Source organism: Chionomys nivalis, chromosome 2 (genome assembly GCF_950005125.1).
Source record: "Chionomys nivalis chromosome 2, mChiNiv1.1, whole genome shotgun sequence".
Taxonomy (NCBI): Eukaryota; Metazoa; Chordata; class Mammalia; order Rodentia; family Cricetidae; genus Chionomys; species Chionomys nivalis.
Window position 1 is genome coordinate 22,575,144 of NC_080087.1, and position 13,772 is coordinate 22,588,915.

A 13,772-nucleotide genomic window follows, 5' to 3' on the forward strand; every position below is an offset into this window, starting at 1 on the left:
TATGCCACCCCGCTAAGGTGTAGTGAATGTGGTAGAGTCAGAAGATACAGAGAAGAGCTGTGAAATGCCCTCTTTGAGCCCTGATGGAGCTTCTGCACATGTAACAACTAACCATCAGTGGCTACCTGCACTGAGCCTGAACAAGACTGACCTTTTCAGCAGTTCATCATGGGAGATGAGGCTCATGGGGTCCGCTTAGCTTCTCTGCTGACATCTTGGCTACTGGTAGTGGGAAAATCATGCTCTAAACTGAAACCCACTATGAGCCCAACCAGGCTCCAGTTGAACAATTACAAACCCATAACCACACGCATAGCTCTGATTAAGGTCAGTGGATCACAAAACAAGCAAACAAAGAAAAGAGAATGTGAGAAGGGGATTTATAGGAGGATGAACAGGGCCAGGAAGGAGAGGAGAGAGGGTTAAGGTCCCTGGACTGCATTATATACATGTATAAAACTATCAAAGAACAAATTCAATATAATTTCTAGAGATTTTTGTGCATGTTATATTTTGTATGTTCTACTTATTCATATATAGTTTTCCTTATTGATTTGAAGTTATGCAAATATGACTCCATCTTTACTTTTTTCTTATCAGCTGGCCTCTCTAATTCAATAATTTAAAGATAGCCAGAAATTCTGTTGGTTCGGATCATTTGAGAAATGATACGCAGGCAAGTCACATTCGCTTTTCTAACATTTTCCATGGGCAAGCAAAGGCAGCATGGGTCACATATCTGTGAAAATTCAGAAGCTCACAAAACACATTCATGTCATGTTTTCATTTAAAAGCAGAATGCATACTGCAGCAAATGACAGACGGCGTGTCAGCACTGCCGCATCAAGAGAGATCCAGGTGCAAGCTCTTATTCATCAATAGATTCGTTCCATCAGAGTGTGCACTGCCGAGATCTGTCTGATGAACGCCAGCTTTGAGACAGCTCAAGGCAGAAATATCAGCCAGCCCGTTCTAATGGGTTTCATTGGCCATCTCCAGGGAAATTTCAAAGTTTGCATCTTAAAAACCCTAGCTCCTATAGCATTGTCAAAAGTCAAAGACAAATAGAAGCGTCTCCAAAAGAGGCCATAAAATTGTCCAAATCGAGTTGCACAGCAACTGTCATGAACAGTACGCCATATATAAAGGAAATTTTCTTTGTTCTAGCAGAAGACCAGGCATTCCTGTGCAAGTAACGGGGGCAGTTTATCAAAACTGAAACCCAAGCACAGGCTTGCCATTCCACTGTGATCAGTTTCCTATCAACAAGATGCTGGACTCATTACATATGAGGAAGTCGGTCAGACCCATCTACACCCTAGACACCTGGAGATTAGCAATAACTGATGCCTTGAATGGGATACCTAAAGATTGGCATTCCTCCCCCCTTTACTTTTCCCCATTTCAGACATCTTAAATTTGAGAAGTATTAGATTTGCCATCTTGAGGAAATTGACTCTAATGTCCAAGTCAGTCATACATGTCATGTTAGTGAGATTATGGTCCTATTTTGAGGTGTCAAAGTTATGAAAATCCTGGGTGAGAGCATCTCAAGGCTGGAAGATGGACTCTCTCCCACAATGGATGACGAATAGTGATCCACACATACCTGGCCCCCACTTGCAAAAGGAGACTTAAAAAGAGTTGTTTGGACAGCATACAGAGCAATGAAAACGGCGGCTTGGCAAATGTCCATGGCAAATGTCAGAGAACTGGAGGCATTATACAAGTTAGCCTTCAAGCAGGCTACAGATTACCCAGAACTCAGGCAAGTGGTGATAACTCTAATCCAAGAACTAAAGGCTATTTCTCATCTGTGAACCAGATATTTCATAGTTTATAATATCCAGATGCATTAGGAGGCTAAAATGGAATATCATATTTCTTTCTAAGTAGGTCAAGTCACACTTAATGTGGATTAAGAAATAGAGGTGATAATTATTTTACCCTAATTATCTTAGGGGAATTCATAACATTTATAACACTATTTAATGATAACATTACCAAAATGCTTTCCTCAATATATTTCTGTAATATCACTTACCTACAAAGTGAATTTCTACTTATAATTCACGGTACAGATTAAAAATTCATTTTAAGAAAGCTTTTTTCCCACCAAGGAACAAACATTGCTTTTTGCCCAGTGTTCATGAGACACTGTGCACGGGGTCATGCTGTAAGATTCAGTTTTCTGTTTACATACCTAGTCTCATGTGGTGCTTCTTATATGATTACCTCAGTTTTTTTCAAAAATCTCTGAGTGCAAACTGGTCGGTAAGGTATCTTAGAGAACTGAATAAGTAGATGGACACCAGTAAGGAGGTTACGGTGATTGGCAAAGCGGAGACAATAGTTAAAGCTAGTTAATTTTTCTGCTTTTAAATGGCGTATTTAGTAGAGGCTGTGTCTTTGAGGAGTCCTTAAACTATTAGATATTTTAGAACAAATAAACATTATTGCTTCACTTTAAATTGGTCCATGAATTATTAAATCACTGTCAAGACCTATATCATCATGGGAAAGAATCATGTTTATAAATCATAAGAATTGAAGCATGAAATTTATGTGCAGAATTGAAATGTACATACCCTGGGAGAAAATACAAAAAGCCCAATAGCTTTCAACTGCACTTTCTCTGAGAAGTCATCAGTGTCTTCTCAGGCCCAGAAAAAAACATGCTATGATAATTTAAGTCCCTTATAAATATTCATTTTCATTAATGAGAATCTTTGCCATCTATGTAGGCAATAGCTACCTCCAAGGGTGATATCAGTACGCTTTTACACACTTTATCTTCAGCAACAATAATCATTTCTCAGAGAAAAATCACTTTTCATTTTAACAGACATTTTATAATAAGAAAAAATACCCATCAAAACAAAACACCCACAAAAAGACACTGCCTGTACTCTCCTAAATATTTCTGCTGATTTTTTGTATTCTCTACCAGTGGGGTTTTTCTTTTCACAACTACTGCTACCATGACAACACCAAAAACACATTGCCATGTACTGTGCCCTTGCTCTGAGCTTGACATGGCACCAAGTAAGTGGCAAATGGAATCCAATTTTCTGCTCACGCACGAAGCTAATAGAAATGCTGAGACAATAGCTGTCATTAACTCATGAGTACAAATAAGGATGAGAGATATATGTTCTGCACATAGTGAAGATAATATTTGCAAAACAGTCTGTACCGATAATGGCAAAGTAGCTGACTGTGGAGAGAGAGGCAACATGAGCTGCTACATGGCTCAACGCATGTGAATGTCAAGGTAACCTTTATATGTACTATATATAGGTCATGTTTAACAGTCAAGCTTTAGAAAAGCAATTGTACTGGTGTTCATCTAATTTACGGTCATGGAGATTTCTTCCATGCTTTGTCAAGATGAAGTCCTAATTAATAGGAGGAGTCATTTGACAATAAGTAGATGATACACTCACAGTAGGAGAATCCAAAGAATTAAATATGTGACTCGGTTCCATTGTGACATCTGGCTGTGGTGCTAGACCCCTATAATCCCAGGATTCATGTGGGAGGCTGAGGTGGGAGGACATTTAAGGCCAGCCTGGGCTACATCATCAGAGCTCTACAAGGGAAGCACAATGTGATTTGATCTCAAAGAACAATTATCACAACATACAAGCTTTTTCTTTTTAAATGTGAGTTTTAAATTTCATTTTGTGCGTGTCTGTATATATGTGTGTGTATGTATGTGTGTGTGTGTGCATGTGTGTGTGTCTGTGCATGTGTGTGCGTGTGCATGTGTTCACTCATATACATCATGAGGTACAGGTGAAGTTTGGAAGAAAAAATGCACAAGTCTTTTCTTTCCTTTCTGTAGGTCCCAGGAATTGAACTCAGGTCAACAGGTTTGGCAACAATCAACTTAACCTTCTGAGGCACCTTGGCAGCCCTTTAAAATAAGGTTTAAATAGAAGTTCTTTTTCATGTGAAAATAGAACAGTGGGAAAGGGTGGGGGAAGCTTAAAAGAGTGCCAAGAAGAAAGGCATATCTTGTCTCTCCAGAACGGCTGTCTTCTAAGGACAACCTGGGAAAGGCTTCTACAGTTCATTCTCATAGTCAGCTGAGATCTCACTCCAACAGCTGAAAGAGGAGAATGGATACTAGGTCAGATCCAGCTCTCAAAGACCATGGCTCTTGGTGTAGGCTTACTTGTAAGAGAAAATAGGCTGAGCAGGAAGCACCTGCTGTGAAGGAGGAGAAAACAAGCTCTTGTTGGTAACAGGGGAGGCCTGAGTCCAAAAGAAGGCTAGAAAACTATGTGTAAGCCATCCAGTGCATGCAACCTGGGTGCAGGTAACATAGCTGTTGAGCCCAGCAGGGAGATATATGGATCCATGAGGTAGCTTTTCTATTGACAACTGCATTGATCTTCTAACTCTCTAAATTGATCAGACACAGAGTATAACACAGTTATCATGGTCATAGCACCAGGCTCTGAGCATGAGGGTGGTGTTCCTTGATAGGTTGGAGAGCAAATAGTTCTTACGGCATTGATGCGGTTTAATTATTTTTAATTATTTTAATTATTAATAACGTTGAGGTTCAGAGTTGTCAAGGGATTAAGCAAGCTATGACCTAGGTTAGTGAGAGGAAAAGACTCAAGATTTATGTGTATGGTGTCTACATCTAAGTCGGTGGCAGGAAACTAGCCCCTCGCCCTTTGGGCTTCCTCTTCAGTTCCCTGACTGTTTCCTATGATGTACATAAACTTCTCAAATTGATATTATCTGCCTTGTCCATTTCTGCTTTCATTGTCAGTGCTTTGGAGACATGATTCCAAAATTCTTAGCCTGTATCAACCAGCATGTTCAAGTGTTTCTTTACCTGTGCCTTCTTCTAGAAGTTTCATTCTAACGTAACTTACACGTAGGACTTTGATCCACTTTGGGTCATTTCTACTCAAAATGAATGATAGAGTCAAGTTTCAGTCTTTTTAGCACCAATTAGTAAATAGTCAGCCTTTTGAAAGCCACCTATAAAAGTGGCTCAGAGATGTCTTGACTCAAAAAGCCCTAAAAAAAATGTCATTCAAAGCAAATATTCACGCTCACCTTAAAAACATCTGAGAAACTAGGCCATTAAAGGTATGTATATCTAAAAAGATAAATACGTGAAGGATGTCCCTTTAAAGGAGCATGTGTCCTGCTCCATCTGTGTTATATAGAGTTGGTGGGTGTGTATACCCAGGCCAAAGAGCGGGGTTGCACACAGGATCAGTGGCCTCAAAACTGCTCTGACTTCCAGGTGCACATGATTAAATATGCTGAGAGTAGTCCTGAGCTGGAGTTTAGATGTAGGTTCTCTACTCATTGGACATATCCAGGTAAAGAAAGTACCCAGGATGTGCTTCTGAAAGTAAGGAGTATGTGGTGGATTAACCCATGCATGAGCTCTCTACTGCCACTTGGAGATGATTCTCACTGACCAGCAACACGCTGTTCCTAAGCCAGGAATGGTTGCTGTACAGAAGAAAAAGACATCTTGGAAGACATGGGAGAAACAAAAGCTGAAGACGCCAGAATAAACACAGCATAAAAATAAGTACAAATAGAAGTTATAAAACCATTTTTTCTACAATCTCGTGTCTCTTTGATCAAAGTGTACCCTAATTTCCTTTTTATATCCTTTCATCTCTTCTCCTTTCTCAGCTGCCTCCTTTGATGTGGTGTTGTGTGTGTGACTTACTGCATTTAATTAAGGTTGCCTACATGAGGGTGGACATTTATTGTGTCCTAACATACTAGGTCCCGCTCCAGAACTAGAGAATGAGAGTCTGAAGGGGGTGGGTGTTAGATAAATTTTAGATATCTGAGAACTTTCAAGCTAGTTTTTAGCTAAAGAATTAAGAAAAAAGAAAACAGAGTAAGTGTGGTTAATGCAGTTCATACCCTCAAAAATATCATATTCCAGCCAGACGATGGTGGCACACACCTTTAATCCCAGCATTTGGGAGGCAGAGGCAGGCAGATCTCTGAGTTGGAGGCCAGCCTGGTCTAGAAAGTGAGTTCCAGGACAGCCAGAGCTGTTACACAGAAAAACCCTGTCTCAAAAAAAAAAAAAAGAAAAAGAAAAAGAAAAAAAAAAGAAAAGAAAAAGAAGAAAAAGTGCCATATGCCGATTTAACAAAAATACCATATTCCCTTCTAATTTGCTTTCTTAGAAAAGGGTCTTTACACCAGGTGATTTTACATCGATATTCATTTAGATTGAACTCTAACAGGGCTAACATTTCACAAGGTTGTGCCATTTAAGTATAATTTTAGCTATGCGACCTAGTTCTACTTATCTAACCATTTTAAAAACTATATTTGGAGAAAACCATGTGCTTTACTTTCATAGTTTTCTTTAGATTGAAGCAAAAAGCAAAAAACCAGCAGCAGCACTACCTTTTCTGAAAACTTTCAAGGGTATTCAGGGAGTCTTAAAATCGGGGGCTCATTGACCTCGTGCATACAGTTTTCTGCCTCTGGGTTTCTTCTCCTTCTAAGATGGAGGGTTAGTGCACTAAGCCTATATTTGTTCACAGGACAATATTCCTAGGAGTCTAGACATAAAATTTATGTAAAGTATTATTCCGAAATGTTTCTCTCCTGTGAGCTTATAACATGGATTATGATAAACAAAATTTATATATATGAACATTGCTTTTTAGAAATATATATGTATATATATGTGTGTGTGTTAATATACTGATATATTTAACATATATAGACATATATAAACATATATATGTATGTTATCAGTACATCGGATCTCCCTTAATTTTACTCCCAAATAGTTTCTTACATCCAATTAGTACCCTTCCTTTTCTCCTCAGCTGCTCTAGCCTACAACCTTTGAAATGCTTCACTGAGACCAAAGTTGCGGCTTCCTCATGACTGTTTCCAGTCTCGTCTGCATTCCACTTTGCAATCAGATCCCCTATCTGCAAAGAGGCATCATGATGTCATTCTCCACCTCAAAACTCTCAGTGTTTTTCCTGTGTAGAAAGTCAAAGTCTTAGCACAGACAAGGGCTGGGAGAAATACTGGCCATCGTCATCAGTCTCTTCTCAACACTTGTGTCCATCAACTGAACCCAGCTTCTTCTTCCCAGATTTGCCCCAAGTCTGTTATAAACTTTCAAGTCTCCCACGCTCTACTGGCCAGCATTCTTTTTGTCTCCTTGTTTGCCTAAGAACCTTCACGTATAAGATTCTTTTCATATTAATTGTTATATTTTCCTTCCATTTCTTCCTTAACAGATTTTAAGCAAAATAAAAGTTAAGATTGTAGCTAGGCCTGGTGATTCACAACTGTACTCTTAGCATTTCAATATCTGGAAGCCTGGATCAGGAGGAAAGCCAAAGAACAATGGCAAAATGGACACACATAACATATATGCACACACACACATACACAAGGGCACCAAAACGGGCTAGTTCTGCGGCTCATTCACCTTTGGATCTTTAGAGATTGTAGCAGTAACTTATACACACAGCAGATGCTCAAGAAATGGTGACAAATATAAATTCAGTGGGCTTGAAATGCCTTCCAGTAAAATTTTGAAAAGAAAATATCTCCGTAGCAGAATATCCTACCACATATCAGCTCACTCATATTCAGATAGAAATATACTTTATTTCAGTGTAGGCCATGAAAACTCCAACAGGCTTGTATGTGCTATGGGCCACAGAGTTTGTCCCCAAAAACAGTACTGAAAAAACAGGACTAATTATTGAGCAATATCAGGATATGATGTTGCATGCCCTTAATTCCAGCATATGGGAGGCAAGGCAGGTGGATCTCTGAGTGTGAGTCCAGCCTGGTCTACAGAGTGAGTTCTAGGACAGCCAAGGCTAGACAGAGAAACCCTGTTTTGAAAAAACAAACCAAAACAACAGCAACAAAAGAGGGTAATCAGGCACCAGGCTTAGAAGTGAGTCTGCTCCTACCTGTCAGGTCTGCGTTGGGCCACCACCCCAGGTCACATGCTCTGCAGGTGAACTCATCTTGCACAAACTCGTTCTCTTTGCAGGCCGTGCAAATCCAGCAGCAGCTCACTTCTCCTTTCCGGATGACCTGCAAGACAGCAAGGTGTGCATTGTTCTCTTGGCTATTCTCCCGATCCAGCCTTCCAGATACTGAAATGCTAGGATTACAGGCGTGAGCCGTCAGGGCAAGCTACAATCTTAGCTCTTATTTTGCTTAAAATCAGTTATGGAAGAAATAGAAGGAAAATATAACAATCAATATAAAAAGATGCATACACAGTACATGAAGGTTCTTAGGAAGGTGCTTGGCACCCAAGACAAGCTCCTGTTTTAGGTGAGTACTTGTCTTCTTAACAACCTTGAACAAACTCTTACCTGCAAAAGGAACCCAAGGAAGGTTTGAAAGCCCCATGATCTAAGAGATCAGGAGTGGATGTCAACTCATTCTGTCCTGAGTTTGGAAGCCTTTTGGTGGCACTTTTATACAATGAATCAACTACATTATTTTTGTAGCATTTTAAAGAAATAAGAATTTAAAACAGGCATGGTGGCACACACCTTTAATCCAGCACTTGGGAGACAGAGGCAGGTGTATCTTTGTGAGTTTGAGGATAGCTGGATCTATAGCGCTAGTTCCAGGACATTCAGAGCTACATAGTGAGACCCTGTAACACTACAAAACAAAAATATAATTTTATCCTTCCTTATATTAACATCTATTAGTTACTTTAAAAGTAAAAACTGATTATATATTTTCTCCTGAGAAAGTCTTACCATCCTTTAAATTTATTGCAAGAATGCTGTGGGAAGATGGGCATGAACCAAGAGTTGTGGCTGGCTGTCTCATAGACTGAACAAATGCTTTTTTTATTTTGTATTTTTAGGTAGTTTTCTCTCTATGTGGACAAGTGACCGGACTTAGAGCTAGGTTTCTTAGGCAAAGATGTTGGAAACATACTGTTTGATGTTTGTCCTGATAATGTCTCAGGTTTTCCAATTTTCTCACAGTATCTAATAAGTTTGGACCAGATGTTCATGAAGGCTCAGGATGCTGCCTCTCTCTCTCTCTCTCTCTCTCTCTCTCTCTCTCTCTCTCTCTCTCTCTCCCTCCCTCCCTCCCTCCCTCCCTCCCTCCCTCTCTCCCACTCTAGGTTTCAACCTTGTCTAGCAGGCAGTTAGTTATAGCCAAGTTTTTCCTCCTTTGGACCTTGTCTTTGGTGGGGGATATCCATCCCTTTAACACTGTAATGTTATCTTCCATCTGCAAATTTATCAGAGTCACATCCACAGGTATCTTAGGATGTATGAAACCTATGGGCTGCAGGTTGGACATATTTGCTATAGCAAGCCTAGAATGGTTCATTGTAGGAACTGTTCAGCCACATTATTAAATTCTGATTATTCTGGTTCTTTATTCAATTTTCAATTGTGTGCATGTTCAACAAGACATCTTTATTCTGGCTGGTAGAAACTGGGACATTTCTTGACTCTGCGTCAGCTTTGAGAATTCACTTCCCTGGGCTTTGGCCTTTGCCCGGACCCTGCAGATTCTGTTCTGCTCGTGTGCAGGCTGATGCTCAAATACTCAAGGGAATGCCTGTGCTAATTTCTTGGATTATTTGTTTCCTGCAGGAATCCATTGTCTTGATTCCCTGTTGCAAACAGCAGCTCTCCTGGCTTTCCCGAACTCTGGTTCTGTCTTCTTGAATTAGCAAGATGGCCAAACTCTGTGTTCTGTGTAGTCGAGCAATCAGGAGATTGCCTCCAGGAAGGAAGCCTGAGTGGTTTTAGGGCTTTCCTTGCACATTTTTTTTTCACTTCCCTGGCATCAAGGTCACAGCTGTCTTCCAATGTCAGAACACAGTGGTTTCAAATATTTTATCAAGCTTTTTCATTGTTTATGGCAGAAGGCACAGCCTGCACCCTGTTATTCCCACATGTAGAGTAGCAGAAGTCCTCTGCTAGCACATTAAAAATAACAAACATTTCCATATGTAAAGTCAGAATTAAGCTGCAAATATTGCCATAATTTAAAGTGATAGATACCCCACCCAGCCTTCATAAATCCGAATTATTTTCAGGCAAATTTGAAATTTGTACCATCATTTTAGAATTTCAGGGAAAGATCAAATGACAGAATAATTTCAACAAATGTAAAAAGTTTTTTCTTATTTTACTTTCAAATGACTTTTGAGAGTACAGTGAAATTTAGTGTTTGGGTTTTTATTTGAAAACCATTTTCAGATAGTCTTAGAGTATTTATATCTCAAACAATAATTGTTTTCTGAATGGTAACATAAAAATGTAATTAATAAATGAATATTAGTTTCTTATTTTAATTAAGATAATTCATATAGTAAAAGTCTATCTAAAATACTGTGTATTGGTTCAACCAGTTTTAATCTATTATCTCCCAGTAAAACTAGTATTACTATTTGCTGTGGGACAATGGTTTTTTGTCCTGTCACTTGTATTATTTTTAATAAAATGTTGATTGGCCAGTAACCAGGCAGGAGGTATAGGCCGGGCGACCAGGCAGGAAGTAGAGATGGGGCAATGAGAATTCTGGGAAGAGGGAAGTAGCAGTCTGAAGTCATGACCCAGCCACAGAGCAAGCAAGATGTTCCTGCCTCACTGAAAAAGCTAACAAGCCGTGTGGCTAATATAGACAAGAATAAAGCGCTAATATAAGTTATAAGCGTTAATGAGAAGCCTGAGATAATGGGTCAATCAGTTCTATAATTAATGTAGACCTCAGTGTATTTATTTGGGACTAAACGGCTGCAGGACGGGGCAGGACAGAAACCTCAGACAACAACTATTTAGGCAAACTCAAAAGATAATACTAAATAAATTTCCCAGCCCCACTTTCTGCATCCTTTTTATATCTCTTAAGTTTTCAGTACTTCAAACAAAGACTTGGGATCAAAATGGCAAGAGCTAATCTACCAGTAGATTTTATCAGGAACAGTGTTATAACATTAGTGGCTAGAAATTTTGTCGACATGTAACAATGTTTCCGTCATTGCAAAAGGAATGGGACGGTAATGCTGATCAAAGTCCCATACGGCTGAGTTCACAGAATATAAATTTTATATTCTATCACATGACTGAAGTTGATTTTGCTCCCAGAGGACATTAAGTGTGCTACTAGCAGGTGTGCTAGAGATTAGTATAGGAATATTATAGTATTCCCACATCTCTTTCTCCATTTTTCTCTTAAATAACATGGACTTGGTATAAAACCTGTTTATTGTTGTTATTTCTGAATAAAGCAGCAGGAAGAACTGGCATCAAATAGTAGAGACAGACACATATACACACAGAATCACATAGTCTTTATGTCTTAATTTTGTGACGTTTTTAATTTTATTGGAAAAAGTTGAGCCATATTAGCTGCCTGATAATTTTGCTCAAGAATGAATATTCAATCTCCCAAATAAACATCTCTTTGAGAATGATTTTGAAATTAGACTAACTAAATAACCAAAATACATAGAACTACTTAAGAATAATAAAAAAAATGAACAGATAGCTGTGCATATGAAGAGGAAAATAACACGGAAACAGCAGATCTTAAGAAAGAGGTATTAAGGGTCGGTTACTGCACGGATGATCAGAGAACGCTTAAGTCACCTGGGAATCTAAATCCCTAGTGTGCTTCATTCTTGTAGCACCTTCTCTAAAACAACCCAGCAACTTTTTATTAACGTCCTGCATTGAAAGAAGAGAGGGGAAATATAAAGAATTAAAATCACCAATGTAATTTAAAAAGTATTATTAGAAATCTCAAGTTTTCTCCAAAGGGAACTTCTCCGAGTTCTTCTAGCTACTGTCTGGAAAACGGAGAGATGAACCCCTGTAGCAGTGCACCCACAAATCCTCAGGGCACACACCTAGGAACACCCTGTTCTCATTAGGAACAAACATAAATGGTTGCTTAATGAATTCTTTCAGATACCTTGTATCTACAAGAACGTTTGACATCACAATAAAAATTATAATATTCCCCTATACTTTTCTACTCAAGAAATCTGTCTCTGCCTTTCTTGTTCATCATGAAACAAACAAACAGACCAAAAATCAGTAATAACAACAGCAGATTAATATATGAGGCTAAGGTTTAACAAGGTACTGTAAGGTTTAACAAGGTACTGTCTATCAATTCAAATGGAGCAGTCCTCTGTGGTCCATATTTCTCTTTTGAAACTAAACCTCTCTCTCACTAGTAGAAAATACAGTAAATAGATTGTCCAATTTCATGAGCAGGGAAAATTACTCCAGTTTTGAAGGCAATATGTGTGGTTGAAATTTGATCTAAAAAATACAAAAGGAAAAAAACAAAATCAGCATTGCTTCACTGCACAACAATAGGCCATGTATGATGAGGAAATTCTTGTAGTGTATACCTGTTCACCAGAATATGTGAGGAGAAGTGGAAACTTCTCTCTCTTAGTCCAGCCTTCAATCCAAGCTCTGAGTCTTGGGAAAACAACCTATAGACCAACTTAGATGAAAAAGGTGTATGTGTGTGTGTACATATGTGTGTGCGCACGTGTGCATGCATGCACGCGTGTGCGTGTGCGTGTATGTGTGTGTGTGTGTGTATGATAGAAAGGTGGGGAGAGCATGCAGGTGATCTATAAAGCAATCTGTACAAACTCTTTCATTCTCTAGCACTTTGTCTCTACCAAACTTCCCCACCCTTTCGCAAAAGCTCTTCTCTCTAATTCCGTAAATGCATCCCTTTGTATTTTTAAAGTGGATCACTATGTTTTTGTTGTGAACTGTTGAAAAACCAGTGCTTAGGAATTGAAATCCGCACCTAGGGGAAACATGCTGGTTCACATAATGACAGAGTTGAACAACGTGTGGCTATGGGATGATAAGAGCTTTGACTTGGCTAGCAGCCCAGCTTTGTAACATTGTAGATGCAAAAATGGAGAAACATGAGACTCAGCCCCTATAAAGGAGAGCCAGTAACACCTTCTGTGTAAGAACTACTTCAAGGAGCAACTTGTAAGAAATCCATTGTACTCCGACAAGGACTTATTGGGTGACTTTAAGTCCCTGACTTCCTTCCTTCTTCCTTCCTCCTTCTTTCCTCTAATCTTCCTTTGACTTCCTACCCATTCTTGTTCCTTCAGGTCTTGTGTCCTTCTACGTTTGTTCCCACTTGTCTGGGTTAGAATTGCGCAGTATCAAATTGCCACTGAAGGCTAGGTAGCTTCGTTCTTATGGTTCAAGGACACCTGTGAGATCTGTTGCCCACTTTCTTCTGGGTCCAAGAAGGACTAAGGGCAGGAACACAGAAGACAAGGTCTCCTCTCCCTCCCCACCACATTGTGCATGAAAGTATCTTAGAACAAGGCTCTGAATTCTTCCATTGCCCTTCTGTTTAGAGTGGAAATGGAGTCCACTCTTTCTCATCTTTGGGTTGCCTCAGTGTTCCCTTTTGCTTTTATAACCAGTTTTCTATATTAAATACTCTATATTGAACTGTATGGCAGAGAGTCTTTTGAACAGACTAGATCTATAAGAAATAACAATAAAATATATTTTATTCACTGTATCTAGAGTTGACTCTCTCAATAAAGCATTAACACCATAAGATACTATTTTTGTAAGTTATATATGTCTAAGAAGTAATAGAAAAATGGGTTTTCAATAACCTCAAAAAAATATTATAATAAGGTTTTATGGATTTTCAAAAAAGACATCAAATTATTAATTTAGCATTTATGTCATTTGATGTTTAGAAGTTTTTTG

General features: G+C 38.9%; 1 protein-coding gene across 3 annotated transcripts in view; it reads right to left on the reverse strand.

Annotated features, from left to right (window-relative positions):
• Grm1 (glutamate metabotropic receptor 1) overlaps positions 1–13,772 on the reverse strand; it is a 389,047-nt gene that overhangs the window by 42,339 nt on the left and 332,936 nt on the right. For all 3 annotated transcript variants that reach the window (XM_057762221.1, XM_057762223.1, XM_057762224.1), the window contains one exon: positions 7,965–8,091. In XM_057762221.1, the coding sequence (XP_057618204.1) occupies positions 7,965–8,091 (127 nt within the window). The remainder of the gene's footprint in view (positions 1–7,964; positions 8,092–13,772) is intronic.